At 45.6% G+C, this 20,791-nt stretch overlaps 1 protein-coding gene across 1 annotated transcript in view; it reads right to left on the bottom strand.

Annotated features, from left to right (window-relative positions):
• LOC311111610 (endophilin-A3-like) overlaps nt 1-20,791 on the bottom strand; it is a 58,975-nt gene that overhangs the window by 12,207 nt on the left and 25,977 nt on the right. The window contains exons 2-4 of the mRNA XM_084154379.1: nt 8,971-9,039; nt 7,952-8,024; nt 7,533-7,676 (exon numbers count right to left, since the gene is read on the bottom strand). Of these exons, the coding sequence (XP_084010505.1) occupies nt 7,533-7,676; nt 7,952-8,024; nt 8,971-9,039 (286 nt within the window). The remainder of the gene's footprint in view (nt 1-7,532; nt 7,677-7,951; nt 8,025-8,970; nt 9,040-20,791) is intronic.

Here is a 20,791-nt window from a genome sequence, read left to right as displayed (position 1 = left end):
TGCAGAGATACGATTCGCCACCTGGTTATCAGAAGGGGGAAAGGAGAAAATTAATTGTGTGTTGTCTGCGTAGCAATGATAGGAGAGACCATGTGAGGATATGACAGAGCCAAGTGACTTGGTGTATAGAGAGAATAGGAGAGGGCCTAGATCTGAGCCCTGGGGACACCAGTGGTGAGAGCACGTGGTGCGGAGACAGATTCTCGCCACGCCACCTGGTAGGCGCGACCTGTCAGGTAGGACGCAATCCAAGAGTGAGCAGCGCCGGAGATGTTTTAGCAGAGAGAGTTAGCTTTAGCAGTGCGGAGAGCCTCCGTGACACAGAGAAGAGCAGTCTCAGTTGAATGACCAGTCTTGAAACCTGACTGGTTTGGATCAAGAAGGTCATTCTGAGAGAGATAGCAGGAGAGTTGGCTAGAGACGGCACGCTCAAGAGTTTTGGAGAGAAAAGAAAGAAGGGATACTGGTCTGTAGTTGTTGACATCGGAGGGATCGAGAGTAAGTTTTTTGAGGAGGGGTGCAACTTTCGCTCTCTTGAAGACGGAAGGGACATGGCCAGCGGTCAAGGATGAGTTGATGAGTGAGGTGAGGTAAGGGAGAAGGTCTCTGGAAATGGTCTGGAGAAGAGAGGAGGGGATAGGGTCAAGCGGGCAGGTTGTTGGGCGGCCGGCTGTCACAAGTCGCAAGATTTCATCTGGAGAGAGAGGGGAGAAAGAAGTCAAAGCATAGGGTAGGGCAGTGTGAGCAGGACCAGCGGTGTCATTTGACTTAATAAATGAGGATCGGATGTCGTCAACCTTCTTTTCAAAATGGTTGACGAAGTCATCCACAGAGAGGGAGGAGGGAGGGGGAGGGGGAGGAGGATTCAGCAGGGAGGAGAAGGTGGCAAAGAGCTTCCTAGGGTTAGAGGCAGATGCTTGAAATTTAGAGTGGTAGAAAGTGGCTTTAGTAGTGGAAACAGAGGAAGAGAATGTAGAGAGGAGGGAGTGAAAAGATGACAGGTCCGCAGGGCGTCTAGTTTTCCTCCATTTCCGCTCGGCTGCCCGGAGCCCTCTTCTGTGAGCTCGCAATGAGTCGTCAAGCCACGGAGCAGGAGGGGAGGACCGAGCCGGCTGGGAGGATAGGGGACATAGAGAGTCAAAAGATGCAGAAAGGGAGTAGAGGAGGGTTGAGGAGGCAGAATCAGGAGATCGGAGGGAGAAGGATTTAGCAGAGGGAAGAGATGATAGGATGGAAGAGGAGAGAGTAGCGGGAGAGAGAGAGCGAAGGTTGCGACGGCACATTACCATCTGAGTAGGGGCAGAGTGAGTAGTGTTGGAGGAGAGCGAGAGTAGTGGTAGTGGTCGGAGACTTGGAGGGGAGTTGCAGTGAGATTATTAGAAGAACAGCATCTAGTAAAGATTAGGTCAAGCGTATTGCCTGCCTTGTGAGTAGGGGGGGACGGTGAGAGGGTGAGGTCAAAAGAGGAAAGGAGTGGAAAGAAGGAGGCAGAGAGAAATGAGTCAAAGGCAGACGTAGGGAGGTTAAAGTCACCCAGAACTGTGAGGGGTGAGCCATCCTCAGGAAAGGAACTTATCAAGGCGTCAAGCTCATTGATGAACTCTCCAAGGGAACCAGGAGGGCGATAAATGACAAGGATGTTAAGCTTGAATGGGCTAGTGACTGTGACAGCATGGAATTCAAATGAGGAGATAGACAGATGGGTCAGGGGAAAAAGAGAGAATGTCCACTTTGGAGAGATGAGGATTCCTGTGCCACCGCCGCGCTGACCAGATGCTCTCGGGTATGCGAGAACACATGGTTAGACGAGGAAAGAGCAGTAGGAGTAGCAGTGTTTTCTGTGGTAATCCATGATTTCGTCAGTTCCAAGAAGTCGAGGGACTGGAGGGTAGCATAGGCTGAGATGAACTCTGCCTTGTTGGCCGCAGAACGGCAGTTCCAGAGGCTGCCAGAGACCTGGAACGCCATGTGGGTCGTGAGCGCAGGGACCACCAGATTAGAGTGGCAACAGCCACGTGGTGTGAAGCGTTTGTGTGGCCTCCCGCCAGAGAGAGACACACCCGTCGCTGTCCAGCACCTACATTCAAGGGTTTTTCTTTATTTTTACTATTTTCTACATTGTAGAATAATAGTGAAGACATCAAAACTATTATATAACACATATGGAATCATGTAGTAACCAAAAAAGTGTTAAAAAAATCTAAATATATTTGAGATTCTTCAAATACATTTACATTTTAGTCATTTAGCAGACGCTCTTATCCAGAGCGACTTACAGTTAGTGAGTGCATATATTTTTCATACTGGCCCCCCGTGGGAAACGAACCCACAACCCCGGCATTGCAAGCAAGCGCCATGCTCTACCAACTGAGCTACAGGGGACTGCCACCATTTGCCTTGATGACAGCTTTGCACACTCTTGGCATTCTCTCATTCAGCTTAATGAGGTAGTCACCTGGAATGCATTTCAATTAACAGGTGTGCCTTCTTAAAAGTTAATTTGTGGAATTACTTTCCTTCTTAATGCGTTTGAGCCAATCAGTTGTGTTGTGGCAAGGTAGGGGGGGTATACAGAAGATAGCCCTATTTGGTAAAGTCCATATTATGGCAAGAACAGCTCAAATAAGCAAAGAGAAACGACAGTCCATCATTATTTTAAGACATGAAGGTCAGTCAACTTTGAACGTTTCTTCAAGTGCAGTCGCAAAAACCATCAAGCGCAATGATGAAATTGGATCTCATGAGGACCACCACAGGAATGGAAGACCCAGAGTTACCTCTGCTGCAGAGAATAAGTTCATTAGAGTTACCCGCCTCAGAAATTGCAGCCCAAAAGAAATGCTTCACAGAGTTCAAGTCACAAACACATCTCAACATCAACTCTTCAGAGGGGACTGTGTGAATCAGGCCTTCATGGTCGAATTGCTGCAAAGAAACCACTAGTAAAGGACACCAATAAGAAGAAAAGACCTGCTTGGGCCAAGAAACATGAGGAATGGACATTAGACCAGTGGAAATTTGTCCTTTGGTCTGGAGTCCAAATTGGAGATTTTTGGTTCCAACCGCCGAGTCTTTGTGAGACGCAGTGTGGGTGAACGGATGATCTCTGCATGTGTAGTTCCCACCGTAAAGCATGGAGGAGGAGGTGTTATGGTGTGGTGGTGCTTTGATGGTGACACTGTCTGTGATTTATTTAGAATTCAAGGCGCACTTAACCAGCATGGCTACCACAGCATTCTGCAGCGATATGCCATCCCATCTGGTTTGGCCTTAGTGGGACTATAATTTGTTTTGCAACAGGACAATGACCCAACACACCTCCAGGCTGTGTAAGGGCTATTTTACCAAGAAGGAGAGTGATGGAGTGCTGCATCAGATGACCTGGCCTCCACAATCCCCCTAACCCAACACAATTGAGATGGTTTGGGATGAGTCGGACGCAGAGTGAAGGAAAAGCACCCAACAAGTGCTCAGCATATGTGGGAACTCCTTCAAGACTGTTGGAAAAGCATTCCGTAGAGCTCCGAAACAGGATTGTGTCGAGGCACATATCTGGGGAAGGGTACTAAAAAATGTATGCAGCATTGAAGGTCCCCAAGAACACAGTGGCCTTCATCATTAAATGGAAGAAGTTTGGAACCACCAAGACTCTTCCTAGAGCTGGCCGGCCGGCCAAACTGAGCAATCAGGGGAGAAGGGCCTTGGTCAGGGAGGTGACAAGAACCCGATGGTCACTCTGACAGCTCTAGAGTTCCTCTTCGGAGATGGGAGAACCTTCCAGAAGGACAACCATCAATCAATCAATCAATTTTATTTTATATAGCCCTTCTTACATCAGCTAATATCTCGAAGTGCTGTACAGAAACCCAGCCTAAAACCCCAAACAGCTAGTAATGCAGGTGTAGAAGCACGGTGGCTAGGAAAAACTCCCTAGAAAGGCAAAACCTAGGAAGAAACCTAGAGAGGAACCAGGCTATGAGGGGTGGCCAGTCCTCTTCTGGCTGTGCCGGGTGGAGATTATAACAGAACCATGCCAAGATGTTCAAAAATGTTCATAAGTGACAAGCATGGTCAAATAATAATCAGGAATAAATCTCAGTTGGCTTTTCATAGCCGATCATTAGAGTTTAAAACAGCAGGTCTGGGACAGGTAGGGGTTCCATAACCGCAGGCAGAACAGTTTAAACTGGAATAGCAGCAAGGCCAGGCGGACTGGGGATAGCAAGGAGTCACCACGGCCGGTAGTCCCGACGTATGGTCCTAGGGCTCAGGTCTCTCAGTTGGCTTTTCATAGCCGATCATTTAGAGTTGAAAACAGCAGGTCTGGGACAGGTAGGGGTTTCGTAGCCGCAGGCAGAACAGTTGAAACTGGAATAGCAGCAAGGCCAGGCGGACTGGGGGCAGCAGGGTGTCATCATGCCCGGTAGTCCTGACGTATGGTCCTAGGGCTCAGGTTCTCAGAGAGAAAGAGAGAACGAGAGAATTAGAGAGAGCATACTTAAATTCACACAGGACACTGGATAAGACAGGAGAAGTACTCCAGGTATAACCAACTAACCCCAGCCCCCCGACACATAAACTACTGCAGCATAAATACTGGAGGCTGAGACAGGAGCGGTCCGGAGACACTGTGGCCCCATCCGAAGAAACCCCCGGACAGGGCCAAACAGGAAGGATATAACCCCACCCACTCCGCCAAAGCACAGCCCCCGCACCACTAGAGGGATATCCCCAACCACCAACTTACAATCCTGAGACAAGGCCGAGTATAGCCCACAGAGGTCTCCACCACAGCACAAACCAAGGGGGGGGGGGGTCGCCAACCCAGACAGGAAGATCACGTCAGTAACTCAACCCACTCAATTGACGTACCCCTCCCAGGGACGGCATGAAAGAGCACCAGCAGGCCAGTGACTCAGCCCCTGCAACAGGGTTAGAGGCAGAGAACCCCAGTGGAGAGGGGAACCGGCCTGGCAGAGACAGCAAGGGCTGTTCGTTGCTCCAGCCTTTCCGTTCACCTTCACACTCCTGGGCCAGACTACACTCAATCATATGACCTACTGAAGAGATAAGTCTTCAGTAAAGACTTAAAGGTTGAGACCGAGTCTGCGTCTCTCACATGGGTAGGCAGACTGTTCCATAAAAATGGAGATCTATAGGAGAAAGCCCTGCCTCCCGCTGTTTGCTTAGAAATTCTAGGGACAATTAGGAGGCCTGCGTCTTGTGACCGTAGCGTACGTATTGGTATGTACGGCAGGACCAACTCGGAAAGATAGGTAGGAGCAAGCCCATGTAACGCTTTATAGGTTAACAGTAAAACCTTGAAATCAGCCCTTGCCTTAACAGGAAGCCAGTGTAGGGAAGCTAGCACTGGAGTAATATGATCAAATTTCTTGGTTCTAGTCAGGATTCTAGCAGCCGTATTTAGCACTAACTGAAGTTTATTTAGTGCTTTATCCGGGTAGCCGGAAAATAGAGCATTGCAGTAGTCTAATCTAGAAGTAACAAATGCATGGATTAATTTTTCTGCATCATTTTTGGACAGAAAATTTCTGATTTTTGCAATGTTACGTAGATGGAAAAAAGCTGTCCTTGAAACAGTCTTGATATGTTCGTCAAAAGAGAGATCAGGGTCAAGAGTAACGCCTAGGTCCTTCACAGTTTTATTTGAGACGACTTTACAACCATCAAGATGAATTGTCAGATTTAACAGAAGATCTCTTTGTTTCTTGGGACCTAGAACAAGCATCTCTGTTTTGTCCGAGTTTAAAAGTAAAAAGTTTTCAGCCATCCACTTCCTTATGTCTGAACCATCTCTGCAGCACTCCACCAATAAGGCCTTTATGGTAGAGTGGCCAGACGGAAGCCACTCCTCAGTAAAATGGCACATGACAGCCCGCTTGGAGTTTGCCAAAAGGCACCTAAAGACTCTCAGACCATGAGAAATAAGATTATCTGGTCTGATGAAACCAAGATTGGCCTGAATGCCAAGCATCACGTCTGGAGGAAACCTGGCACCATCCCTACGGTGAAGCATGGTGGTGGCAGCATCATGAGTGGGGATGTTTTTCAGCGGCAGGGACTCGGAGACTAGTCAGGATCGAGGCAAAGATGAACGGAGCAAAGTACAGAGATCCTTGATGAAAACCTGCTCCAGAGCACTCAGGACCTCAGACTGGTGGCGAAGGATCACCTTCCAACAGGACAACGACCCTAAGCACACAGCCAAGACAACGCAGGAGTGGCTTCGGGACAAGTCTCTGAATGTCCTTGAGTGGTCCAGCCAGAGCCCGGACTTGAACCTGATCAAACATCTCTGGAGAGACCTGAAAATAGCTGTGCACCAACGCTCCCCATCCAACCTGACAGAGCTTGAGACGATCTGCAGAGAAGAATGGGAGAAACTCCCCAAATACAGGTGTGCCTAGCTTGTAGCATCATACCCAAGATGACTCGAGGCTGTAATCGCTGCCAAAGGTGCTACAACAAAGTACTGAGTAAAGGGTCTGAATACTTATGTAAATGTCATATTTCAGTTATTTTAGTTTTATATATTTGCAAAAATGTCAAAAAAACTGTTTTTGCTTTGTCATTATGGGGTATATTGTGTAGATTGATGAGGAACATTTTAGAATAAGGCTGTAACCTAACAAAATGTGGAAAATGTCAAGGGGTCTGAATACTTTCCGAAGGCACTCTATATATTATTTAATATCAGTGTAAATAATTAATGCAACAATGGAATTGCAAAGTTAAAATCGAGATCACTGAGAAATAATGATTGGTTTCTTGATCACACAGTAAGCTGGTTGATAACTGGATAATGTAATGCCTGATTCAAGTTTATATTGAACATTAGGGGCTGGTTTTCTAGACACAGATTAAGCCTAGGCCAGGATTCAATCATAGAGCAGCACACTGTTTAAGGTTATTCATGCTTGAACCAACACTCGCAGCATTTATCATGAATGTGATCTCCGCGAACAATGGGGGAATTGCTTTTAAAAGGTGCATTGTCTGCAGTCAAATGTACTGCTCTATAGCGCACCTTTGATTGAGGCCTGGCCTTAATCTTTCACTAAGATGGGAACATGAGCTTTAGTCTAGCACTACGCTTAATTTGTGTCTGGGAAACTGGGCATTTACTAATGATATTATCAAAACCCATGTTCAGAGTGAATACGTTTTGTACCCACCAGGTGTCAGAGTTGAGAGGGGAAGCAGCTCAACAAAGCCACAGGTTTACACAGGCAGAAACACTGCACATACCAGCTGGCAGCACACAGGGTGTGTGTGTGTGTGTGTGCAAGCGTGGGTGGATGTGTGCACAGTCAGGTCAGGATGAAAGCTTTTCAAAGGCTTCCTCTCGTGCTCTTCACAGCCCTCACATAGCACAGCGTGTGTGACAGAATGTGTGTGTGTGTGTGTGTGTGTGTGTGTGTGTGTGTGTGTGTGTGTGTGTGTGTGTGTGTGTGTGTGTGTGTGTGTGCACGTATGTGTGCTGAACGTGTGTGTGTGTGAGTGATTCATACCGAAGGAGGACTCGTCTCCCAGATCATGGCCATAGCGCATCATACAGTCCCCCAGTAGGCCCTCAGTCTGTGGGTATCCTGTGGTCTTCACCTGTCCTCTCATCTTCGACACTGTGTTTAACATCCCCAACTTGGCTCTGGACGCTACAGCAAAACATATGGAGTGATCACTTTTAAGGGCAATATTATTATTTTAATTGTATTTTTTGTCACCAGCAGCATACCACCCTGCATCGCACTGCTACCACCCTGCATTGCACTTTCATTCATCCATCCATCACCCATCCAACCATCCATCCATCCTAACCATTCACCTACAAAGCAAAGTTCTATGACTTCTGCATTATTTCACCAACTTCAAAGATAGCAACTTCACCAACTTTGAACATTAGTCAATATTCTGTAAAGTGTTGTCTCACCTGGGTTAGGTTGTAGGTATTCTGTTGTTTTTGACAAGAGGTCCAACACTGATTTGTTGGTGACCTCGATTTTCTAGAAACAAAATGATCATGTTAGCTCAATAGAGATGGTGTTTATTTCAGCATTTATTGGTTACTAGAAGACAACTGTTTTTCCACCTTGGTCCTGGAGACCCTTCCAGCCCAGTGCAGGTCTATGTTCCAGCCCAGTGCAGGTCTATGTTCCAGCCCAGTACTAACACATCCGATCCAACAACTCAAACACTTGATGGTGAGTTGAGTAGTTGAATCAGGTTTTTTAGTATTGAGCTGGAACAAAAAACTGCACACCCTGCAGGAACCTGACTCAACCACTTAAACGCTCAATGATAGGTTGAATCAGGTGTGTTGAATCAACGGTTGAATCAACTGGTTGAATCAACGTTGTTTCCACGTCATTTCAACCCAAAACATTATATGTGATGGCATTAAATCAACGTGGAAAACTGATTGGATTTGCAAAAAGTAATCAACGTAAGGGCATTTCGCCTTTCTTCACCCAACTTTTAACCCAAATCCAATGACATGGTGAAAATATATATTTTTAAATTACGTTGAATTCACGTCAGTTGACAACTCAACCAAATGTAAATCAACACTAGACGTTGAACAAAAGCCTGCACCTCTGTGAGTTCCCGGGACAACAGAAGAACACCATTGTGGACAGTAAAAGAGCAGTAATGCATCCATCCTGAGGTCTGGTAGTTATTGTCTCCGTCACAAATGGCACCCTATTTCCTATGTAGTGCATTACTTATGAAATATTTGGGACGTAGTCATTGGTAGTAGAGTGAAGTTTCTCTTAGACACTGATCTTAGTTCAGTTTAGCATTTCCCCTATTAATGGTTAAGTTTAGGATTGGTGGAGGGGAAGCTGATCCTAGATATGTACCTAGGGGACAATACACCCCAGAGCCAGCCATTGTGTATACTACAGGAACGTTTTGGGTTGCTAATAGCACCTTCTCTGTCATCCTTACCCTCTCCATCTCCATGAAGTCTTCATCCAGCTTTGTCCCTTCAGTACCACTTATCTTCTCACTCAGCAGCTACAAAGGAGATAGAGATGGAGGGGAGGGAGAGAGACAGAGGTGGGGAGAGAGAGGGAGAGGGGATGTAGGGGGAGGGAGAGAGAGAGAGAGGTGGGGAGACAGAGAGAGGGGATGGAGGGAGAGAGAGGTTGGGAGAGAGGGAGAGAGTGAGAGAGAGGTGGGGAGAGAGGTAGAGGGTGAGCGGATGGGAAAGAAAGAGAGGGAGAGGGGATGGAGGGAGGGAGAGGGGATGGAGGGAGGGAGAGGGGATGGAGGGAGGGAGAGGGGATGGAGGTAGAGGGAGAGAGGAGAGAGAGAGGGAGACAGGGAGGGATGGGGAGGGAGAGAAGGGAGAGAGGGAGAGAAAAAGAGGGAGACGGGGAAGACAGAGAGATAGGGGGTGATTAGTATCATCACTCTTCTTGTTGTTGATGTGCTCTCACCGACAATGACACACACATTTATCATGCAGTAACACTCATTAGATTGAATAGTGTGTGAGAAAGAAATTAGATCAGGGACAGTGGGAGAGTAATGGCAGTGTGTGTATGTGTGTGTGTGTAATGATGACAGTGGTAAACTCCTCATGGAATTGAACAGCACAGTGGCACTCTAGTGATGCTCAGAGGTCTGGGAGACAGAGGGGACTAGCGGTAATAATCACCAGGCTATTAGGTTTCATCTCTCTCTCTGCCTCTTTCTCCATTCATTGTATCCACTACCTCTCCTCTTCACTCCCTCTTTCCCTTGTATCATTCCCTCCCTCCTTCATGTCAACAGTGTGATAGTGGGCCCTTCAGAGAGATGACATCTGCAGAGGCAATCACAACCTCTCTTTCTCACACACACACACACACACACACACACACAGCCTAGGTCTTTCCCTACTAATTTGATGAGCTGCAGCAGGTCAGAGTGTATCAGTCTGAATCTACATCACAGGTGGCTGCTGAGGGGAGAACAGCTCATAATAATGGCTGGAAATGGAATGGAAACCATGTGATTGATGTATTTGATACCATTCCACTTATTCTGCTCCAGCCATTACCACGAGCCCGTCCTCCCCAATTAAGGTGCCACCAACCTCCTGTGATCTACATGTACCTTACCTGATGGTTCACAAATTGGATCGGTAGACGGTAATTCTTAATGTTTTACTGAAACCCTTTACATAAAACATGCTCAAGTGGTGCCATATATCAAATAAAATAAAATACAATTTTATTGGTCACATGCGCCGAATACAACAGGTGCAGACATTACAGTGAAATGCTTACTTACAGCCCTTAACCAACAGTGCATTTATTTTTAACAAAAAAAGTAAAAATAAAACAACAACAAAAAAAGTGTTGAGAAAAAAAAGAGCAGAAGTAAAATAAAATAACAGTAGGGAGGCTATATATACAGGGGGGTACCGTTGCAGAGTCAATGTGCGGGGGCACCGGCTAGTTGAGGTAGTTGAGGTAATATGTACATGTGGGTAGAGTTAAAGTGACTATGCATAAATAATTAACAGAGTAGCAGCAGCGTAAAAAGGATGGGGTGGGGGGGCAGTGCAAATAGTCCGGGTAGCCATGATTAGCTGTTCAGGAGTCTTATGGCTTGGGGGTAGAAGCTGTTGAGAAGTCTTTTGGACCTAGACTTGGCACTCCGGTACCGCTTGCCGTGCGGTAGCAGAGAGAACAGTCTATGACTAGGGTGGCTGGAGTCTTTGACAATTTTGAGGGCCTTCCTCTGACACCGCCTGGTATAGAGGTCCTGGATGGCAGGAAGCTTGGCCCCAGTGATGTACTGGGCCGTACGCACTACCCTCTGTAGTGCCTTGCGGTCGGAGGCCAAGCAGTTGCCATACCAGGCGGTGATGCAACCAGTCAGGATGCTCTCGATGGTGCAGCTGTAGAATTTTTTGAGGATCTGAGGACCCATGCCAAATCTTTTCAGTCTCCTGAGGGGGAATAGGCTTTGTCGTGCCCTCTTCACGACTGTCTTGGTGTGTTTGGACCATGATAGTTTGTTAGTGATGTGGACACCAAGGAACTTGAAGCTCTCAACCTGTTCCACTACAGCCCCGTCGATGAGAATGGGGGCGTGCTCAGTCCTCTTTTTTTTCCTGTAGTCCACAATCATCTCCTTTGTCTTGGTCACGTTGAGGGAGAGGAACTGTGCAAACACGACAAATCACTCTATAAAGAAAGATGTGTTGGTAGGTAGTAGATACATGCTATGGAAGCACAAACACAATAATATTGTAATAAGATAGCCGATTACAAACCCCATAGGAAACTGTTTCAACATTTGGTTTTAGCGTGGCCTCCTACTGTACATGATGCAGCCAACTCTTTTATCATTGTCAAGCCATACAGTGCATCTTTGGCATGACAACGTACTAAATAAGTCCCACATTAAACGTCATCAATCAGGGAATGACAACACACGGACACTGAGAGGAGCTGTTGACTACAGCACAAACAGACAGGGACACTACCAGGCAGGCTCATTTGTTTTGAAGGACTGTCCCAGCTAACACTGAACGTTCCCATAACATTCCCTAAAGGTTCTCCTTTGGTTATTTGAAAAACAACTTTCCCATAAAGCATGTGTGTCCATGTATGCTGATGATTCAACCATATACGCATCAGCAACCACAGCTAATGAAGTCACCGAAACCCTTAACAAAGAGTTGCAGTCTGTTTTGGAATGGGTGGCCACTAATAAACTGGTCCTGAACATCTCTAAAACTAAGAGCATTGTATTTGGTACAAATCATTCCCTAAGTTCTAGACCTCAGCTGAATCTGGTAATGAATGGTGTGGCTGTTGAACAAGTTGAGGAGACTAAATGACTTGGCGTTACCTTAGTTTGTCAAAACATATAGATTCAATGGTTGTAAAGTTGGGGAGAGGTCTGTCCGTAATAAAAATATGCTCTGCTTTTTTGACACCACACTCCAAAAAGCAAGTTCTCTAGCTCTAGTTTTGTCTAATCTTGGTTATTGTCCAGTCGTGTGGTCTAGTGCTGTAAGGAAATACCTAGTTAAGCTGCAGCTGGCCCAGAACAGAGCGGCACGTATTGCTCTTCATTGTAATCAGAGGGCTAATATAAATACTATGCATGCCAGTGTCACGATCGTTTAAAGACTGGTCGAACCAAGGCGCAGCGTGATAAGCGTACATGTTTATTACAACTGTGCAAACACGACAAAACAACAAACAAACGATACGTGAAGTCTTAAGGTACACACAACAAACCTATACGGAACAAGATCCCACAACCCACTAGTGCCAACAGGCTACCTAAGTATGGTCCCCAATCAGAGACAACGAGCTACAGCTGCCTCTGATTGGGAACCACCCTGGCCAACATAGATCTATACATACTAGATCTAACCATAGACAATAAACATAGCACAACACGACACAGAAAATACACACCCTGACTCAACAAATATGAGTCCTAGAGTCAGGGCGTGACAGTCAGTCTCTCTTGGCTAAGAGTTGAGGAGAGACTGACTGCAACACTCCTTCTTTTTATAAGAAACATTAATGTGTTGAAAATTCCAAATTGTTTGCATAGTCAACTTACACACAGCTCTGACACACACCTACCCCACCAGACATGCCACTAGGGTCTTTTCACAGTCCCCAAATCCAGAACAAATTCAAGAAAGCATACAGTATTATATAGAGCCATTATTGAATGGAACTCCGTTCCATCTCATATTGCTCAAATAAACAGCAAACCTGGTTTCAGGAAACAGATAAAGCAACACCTCACGGCACAACGCCTCTCCCCTATTTGACCTAGATAGTTTGTGTGTATGTATTGATATGTAGGCAATGTGTGCCTTTAAAAAAAATGTAGTTCTGTCCTTGAGCTGTTCTCTTAATGTTCTGTATCATGTCATGTTTCATGTTTTGTGTGGACCCCAGGAAGAGTAGCTGCTGCTTTTGCAACAGCTAATGGGGATCCTAATAAAATACCAAATACCAAATAATGTTGTGGGAAACTAAATGTGTTAGCTGGGGTGTCAATCTAAGGAGTTAAGTTCTGAAGCAGAGAGACTATTCCTTTGGCAGTGATAAGAAGATTAAAATTCAGTATAGTACAGTAGGCTAATTCCTTAAAACGTAGGCTAACAGCTGAGCCACGAAGGTCAGAGAGAAGTCCAGAACTTTGAGTTCCCTGAAGACCGGTCAGAGAGAAGTCCAGAACTTTGAGTTCCCTGAAGACCGGTCAGCGAGAAGTCCAGAACTTTGAGCTCCCTGAAGACCAGTCAGAGAGAAGTCCAGAACTTTGAGCTCCCTGAAGACCAGTCAGAGAGAAGTCCATAACTTTGAGCTCCATGAAGACCGGTCAGAGAGCTAAATATTCAGGGACTGCTAAAGGACAAGACACACCAGTATGCATCACTGCAGAAATATCCCCCTGACTCTGTTCCACTAAGACACTAAGGGGTGAATCCTAACTTCAACTTATGTCAAATTGTAACTTAGCCATGCAGGGAGGGAGGGTTAGTAGGCTGAGGAAAGGACAAAGTCTACGTTTGCCACTAACCAATACTTCTACGTATGCCACTAACCAATATAGGTGATATGTGTTGGAGCCTGTGAATGTACTACCATGCCAAATTATTTTAGGTTGAGAGGCAACAGAGCTGGAGAAACCTTCCCACAACCTTCCCTACATCCCTCCTTTTCGTGAAGACCGGACACTGATATAGATATGAGGAGGGAAAGTACTGTAGCCTGAGGACAACTTCTACCCAGAACACTGTATACCTGACCCCTGACCTCTGGAGTCGGTGGAACACAGCACCTAGAACAGCTGATAATGGAACTCTGATGTAACATGGGTTTTATGGAGAAGAACTGTGTAATGGAGGTTTTATGGAAAAGACACAGACAGTTAGGGGAGAGTGGGGTAAATTCAAAAAAAAATTACATTCAGCATCACTCCGTCAAGGGAAATATAGCATTCTTTCTAACAAAGATATCTACACATACTGTATTTCCGGATGTTGTGTATCCCTGGATATAATCAGAATACATGTAAACATTACAGTTTTGAAAACATAGCTTGTCCCAAAAAAGTGGTCTCTTGGCACAACTTACCCCGGGTATGGGGTAAGTTAAGCCGTGGGACAGGGTAAGTTAAGCCGCCTACAAATTTCTGTACTGAAGTTAACACCATACACATAAAGTACTCGGTATCAGTGGAGGTTGCTGAGGGGAGGACAGCTCAAAATAATGACTGGAATTGAGTTAATGGAATGGTATCAAACACAATCCATTCACTCCATTCCAGACATTATTTTGAGCCGTCCTCCACTCAGCAGCCTCCACTGCTCTGTACCTTACATTGTCAAATATAAACAAATACCATGTACACCACAATGATGGGTGACCACCATTTCATAACACGTGGGGTGATGCTGGGTATCCTCTGAAATAGAAGTGTAGAATATATTTTGTATTAAGATTCTAACCCATGTCGACTCTGGCATCATACAGTATGTGTAGCTGGGTCAGAGGCTTTAACTGAACCACACAGGCCACAAGATACCTTTCTCTGTAGATCTACATGAGAGGAAATTGTGATAGCCTTTACTCCTTACGACACAATGGGAAGGAAATCACTACATCGCTACACTCTTAGAAAAAAGGGTTCTTTGGCTGTCCATATAGGATAACCCTTTTTGGTTCCAGGTAGAACCCTTTTTGCTTCTAGGTGGAACCCTCTGTAGAAAGGGTTCTACATGGAACCAAAAGGGTTCTACCTGGAACCAAAAAGAGTTCTTCAAAGGGTTCTCCTATGGGGACAGCCGAACAACCCTTTAAGATTCTAGATAGCACCTTTTTCTCTAAGAGTGTAGAGGCACTATCTGGTGTGTAGCCTTGCTTCTCCGACATCCTATTTCTGGAAGGAGTAGTCTACTGCAGACCTGGGTTCAAATACTATTTGAAATCGTAATACTTTTAGTGTTTCCAGGTAGGAGAGGTTTGCACTTTTGGGACTTCAATTGGTTCCATTGCACCAGGAAAGCTCAATAAAGCACAGCTAAAGTATTTGGAATGATTTCAAATAGTACTAGAACCCAGGTCTCACTATACAAGTTCTACAGAAGAACCTCCACTAGCTAACTGCAACAGTGTAGGACTGTACTGTAGCTGAAAGTGTAAACATCAACCAGAAGTGAAATGCTCTTTTGCAAGAGAAGTGCACTCTCCTCATCCGAATCCTCACAGACCATTTTTTGAGTTTCACTTCAGAGCACAAAGCACTAACATTATTTTAAACAACTACAGGGAACTAAACCTTGAACTTAGTATATATTGTTCCTAAAAGTAGACTTGTTTCACTCTAACACTGCGAATGACGAGTGATGTCACACAAATTAGCGAGGACAGAAAGCAGCATGCCACACTGTCACCAAGTGGCTAAATATAACGGTGCTAATGTGTCCTACAAGGCACAGGCACAACGCCACAGCACTGGCTAATAACAGATAAGACAGACTTACGGACAGACAGACAGGCTCCTCCTGATTCAGTGATTTGACAATAACCATCCGGCAGAACTGGCCTCCAAATCAATGTCTTGATTAGTTGAATCAGGTGTGTCAATGCAAGGCTGGAACAAAAGCCTGCTCAACCGTAGCTCTTCATGGCCAGTGTTGGTGAACTGATCCTCAGAGTTCACAAAACGATCTGCCATCGATAACATTTGACAATCTCCCAGCTGAATTTGTCAGGCTCTGTACGTCAGTGACTGTGTGCCTCCCAAATGTCACCCTATATAGCATGCACTACCCCTATGGGCCCTGGTCAAATGTAGAGCACTAAAGTGGGAATAGGGTGACATTTGGAAGGCAACATCTGATTCACACCAGCTTGTGTCCTTTTCTTGGGAGCAGGAGTTGGCGGCTGTGAGTCAGAATACAGGGCTGAACTGTGACACTGGCTGTAGTCTTTATGCATTAAAGGGCTGAACTGTGACTTTACAAGGTTTCCCTCAGGAAACACTCTGTGTTCTACAATCCCGAGGGTCGTCAGCTGAAACGACTACTGTCATTCATTACAGGAACAATAACCGACCACTGACTGGTCCAGTTCCTGAAAGCGAATGTGTGTGTGTGTGTACGTGCAAGCCTTGACTGAGTTATCTGAATGAAGTTATCTAACACACTGCAGAAGAAATCTGTGGGAGAAAGGCTTTTCTTTCAAGAACAGCTCACAAGCTAAGTCAAAGTTGTCAAAGTGGAGTCTTGCCTAAAGGTCTACAGACAGTTGTGTACTTATCATTCAGTTGCCGGTTTCCTGAAAGCCTTGTAGCTAATCTGGTACTCAATTTATTTTGACGACCCAGACTACCCACATCACTTGTAGAACAGCAAAGTGCTTCACTTGACAAATGTTGTTCGTTCACACAGACATTGACCATCAAACAAGGTTCAGGAAACTCACCCATATTGGCTGATGATGACACACCGTAGGCCTATCACGGCTGTAGTGCAAACTTAGTCACAGTTTCCTTGTAAGTGAGACCAACCGAAACATTGTGCAATCAGCCCACACAGCAATCAATTGCAAAAAATCTATTTGTCTCCCAGTTCACTCGCAGGCTTGGGTAGTGTGTTATCCCTAGGCAAAGTGTTCCAGTAGTGATGGATCATAGCTGTGTCGGCTGGGGGTCGATGGTTGTAGGGTGAAGTTACCCCTAGACGCTGATCTTGGGTCAGTTTTGCATTTACCCCACTATTGGTTAAGGTTAGGATTGGGGGAGGGGAAGCTGATCCTAGATCTTTAGCTAGGGGAGACTTAGCCGCCGAGCACTGGGGGGTTGATGACTGCGTAACGTCAGCAGCATTGAGCTCGAACAAACCTATCAGGCGGAGACAGAGGAAGCATGGCCATAGACACACCAGCTGCTGCTAAGTTCACAGAATAGCAGAAGCTGGTGTACAGTAGGACCAAGGCCCAGCAGCAGCATAGAACAGCATAGGCCCCCAAAGCAACATCCAAGCCCTGTGGCACAAAACCTGTCCACTCAAACTGATAGAAGTCTAACTCTTTTAGGCATGGGTCAACAGAGCTAGGCGAGGACTCTACCCTCACCTATACAATGTTAGGGGAAACTCTGAGATACAAGCTAGCCTGTCTGGTCCTATATACTGTTTGTGCTGTAGCCAACTCTTCTTTTGTTGTCAAGACATAGGCTACATGCATCTTGGGAAGGTAATGAATTAACACAGACAGGAGTTGGCTAAAGCACCAGAGACAGGACCATAGATAGTCTTCTTCCTTAGGAATCTGGAGATTCAGTCCTAGACTATGTCTGATCCTTCTTTGTCTCATACTAGACTCCTTTCAGACAGAGAATCCCTCAACAATTAGTCTGTAACAACAATAACCTTTAATTATATCACCACCATGTTAGGTTGTCATGGTGGCCCAAGTTGTGTGTGCTTTCGTTGGTTTGTTCCAGTCATCCTGGATCAGGTCTCTGTGGAAGAGATTTGAGCTCAATGTGTCAAAGCAGGTCCTACAGAGGCCAATCATCACTGGTTTCACTCCTCTTAAATCTCTCGGTTACACACTGTACACATCTAGTGATGTAGTGCAGAACACTCACATTTACGGACTATAACTGGCTATTCATGTTTTCTACCGATGATTCAATTTGAGGAGGAAGATCCGCGTCATCAAATGAATGGACCTCACATCAACCCTCACATTTGGAATATTGTTCCATTTCCACACATATTAGTCATAATACACTGGCAGGGTGTATTTGCCATCACTAACTATTCTGACGACACCGTCAATGACAGTGTCTGAGTCAGTATTCACACAGTACCACCCACTAACCTTATGCAACCAATGGGCCAGTATTCACACAGCCCCGCCCACTAACCTTATGTAACCAACAGGCCAGCAGATCAACACAACAACGTAGCAGAGAGAGAGAGATGGCGGGGACGGGGGGGGGGGTAGACAGGAAACAGAAGTGACTCTGTGTGCTTAGTGGAGACACCATGGCTCAACCCAAATGGCACCCTATTCCCTATATAGTGCACTGTGTAGATATTGGGGACACAAAACACACAGCGCTGCAGTCAGCAATGCTGCCAGATCAGCAGTGATGTCGAAGACACTGAGTGTATCACTGTAGCAGTAGGAGGGAAATCTAAGGGGCTGCAATGTACCAATAGGTTACGACAGACCCACTTTCTCAAAGGATGTTTGGCCCATTGAGTTTTCGAGTGCAGACTTTGCTGCATGGCACTGACTGTGTCAGTAGGGTGAGCTAGCCTACTTTTCCAACATGCTTTCAGTTAGGCCCTCTACAGTTTTTGTGGTGGACAGGGTACAGAATGTTAGCCTGCCATAAAGTATCTCAAGTCCTTTGAGATGTAGTAAAATGTGCAAATAAAAGCTATATAACTGTGATCCATTATTAGTTTGGAGCCCGTGTCAGAAAAAGGTCAGGTTAGTGTTACCACTTCTAATGCAAATAGCCCCGATGCACCTCCCTCTTTCTCCCCTGCCCCGCTACAAAGTTTCTCCCTGCAGGCAGTCTGAGTCTGAGGTGCTAAACTTGACCCCAAAAAAACATCTGGGTCAGATCCTCTCTTCTTTAAGGTTGCAGCCCCTATCATCGCCAAGCCCATCTCTGACCTTTTTAACCTGTCTCTCCTCTCTGGGGAGGTTCCCATTGCTTGGAAGGCAGCCTCGGTGCGTCCTTTATTTAAAGGGGGAGATCAAGCTGATCCTAACTGTTATAGGCCAATTTCTATTTTGCCCTGTTTATCAAAGGTGTTGGAAAAACATGTAAATAATCAACTGACTGGCTTTCTTGATGTCTATAGTATTGTTACGAACCCCGTGGCTTTAAAAGTCTAGGGTGGATGGAAAAGAGACCCGTAACATAATTCATGCAAATTAGAATCATGACATGGAAACAGTGAGAAAAAAAAAATACACCGACAACCATAAGCTACCGTCAAACACAAGATGTTTATTTTGAACACACGGTAAAGGTTTGGGAAAAAGGGCTGAGCAGGACCCAAGGAATGAAACAATAATGTAAAAAAAAAACTAAACTGATCTTGCCTGCCTCAAGAACCGCTAAGCTACTGCTAATCATACAGAAATTACAGTGGGTGGTCCGCTCAGGTCTAACTAGTGTTTTTAGACCATTTTCTTCCTACGGGTAATGTATGCCCAAGGGCAACTTGCTTAAATCCCCCTTTTCCCAGAAACACACAACATAGTTAACAAACAGAGTAACCAGCAAATGAGTGAGTACACAAAACACAGGACACCACAGTATCCATACTCACATTCTGAAAATAGTCTCCCAACAAACACAACTGACTGGCTTTTAAAACAATGGGAGGTGTAAGTGAAAAACCAGAAACAGGTGGTGCAATACAGAGGAATGTCCACTGATTGGTCCACCTCAGCAATCAGCAGACAAACGGATGTCGGACAGGTGGGACACCCCAACGACCACCAATCAGGAACATAAGGACACCTGTGATTAGGGCAGAAGGAGAGGAAAAACACAAAAACACACACAGGATACCTGTATCCGTAACAAGTATTCTTTCTGGTATGCAATCTGGTTTCCGCTCAGGTTATGGATGTGTCACTGCAACCTTAAAGGTCCTAAATGATGTCACCATTGCCCTTGATTCTAAGCAATATTGTGCTGCTATTTCTATTGACTTGGCCAAAGCTTTTGATAACGGTAGACCATTCCATTCTTGTAGGCCAGCTAAGGAGTATTGGTGTCTCTGAGGGGTCTTTGGCCTGGTTTGCTAACTACCTCTCTCAAAGAGTGCAGTGTATAAAGTCAGAACATCTACTGTCTCAGTCACTGCCTGTCACCAAGGGAGTACCCCAAGGCTCTTCTCAATTTACATCAACAACATAGCTCAGGCAGTAGGAAGCTCTCTCATACATTTATATGCAGATGATACAGTCTTATACTCAGCTGGCCCCTCCCTGGATTTTGTGTTAAACTCTCTACAATAAAGCTTTCTTAGTGTCCAACAAGCTTTCTCTGCCCTTAACCTTGTTCTGAACACCTCCAAAACAAAGGTCATGTGGTTTGGTAAGAAGAATGCCACTCTCCCCACCGGTGTGATTACTACCTCTGAGAGTTTAGAGCTTGAGGTAGTCACCTCATACAAGTACTTGGGAGTATGGCTAGACGGTACACTGTCCTTCTCTCAGCACATATCAAAGCTGCAGGCTAAGGTTAAATCTAGACTTGGTTTCCTCTATCGTAACCGCTCCTCTTTTACCCCAGCTGCCAAACTAACCCTGGTTCAGATGACCATCCTACCCATGCTGGATTACTGAGACGTAATTTATAGATCGGCAGGTAAGGGTGCTCTCGAGCAGCTAGATGTTCTTTACCATTCGGCCACCAGATTTGCCACCAATGCTCCTTATAGGACACATCACTGCACTCTATATTCCTATGTAAACTGGTCATCTCTGTATACCCGTCGCAAGACCCACTGGTTGATGCTTATTTATAAAACCCTCTTAGGCCTCACTTCCCCCTATCGGAGATAACTACTGCAGCCCTCATCCTCCACATACAACACCCGTTCTGCCAGTCACATTCTGTTAAAGGTCCCCAAAGCACACACATCCCTGGGTCGCTCCTCTTTCAGTTCGCTGCAGCTAGTGACTGGAACGAGCTGCAAAAAACACTCAAACTGGACAGTTTTATCTCCATCTCTTCATTCAAAGAC

This window comes from Coregonus lavaretus (assembly GCF_964263955.1).
Source record: "Coregonus lavaretus genome assembly, chromosome: 37".
Classification (NCBI taxonomy): Eukaryota; Metazoa; Chordata; class Actinopteri; order Salmoniformes; family Salmonidae; genus Coregonus; species Coregonus lavaretus.
This window is presented reverse-complemented; position numbering and strand designations above follow the sequence as displayed.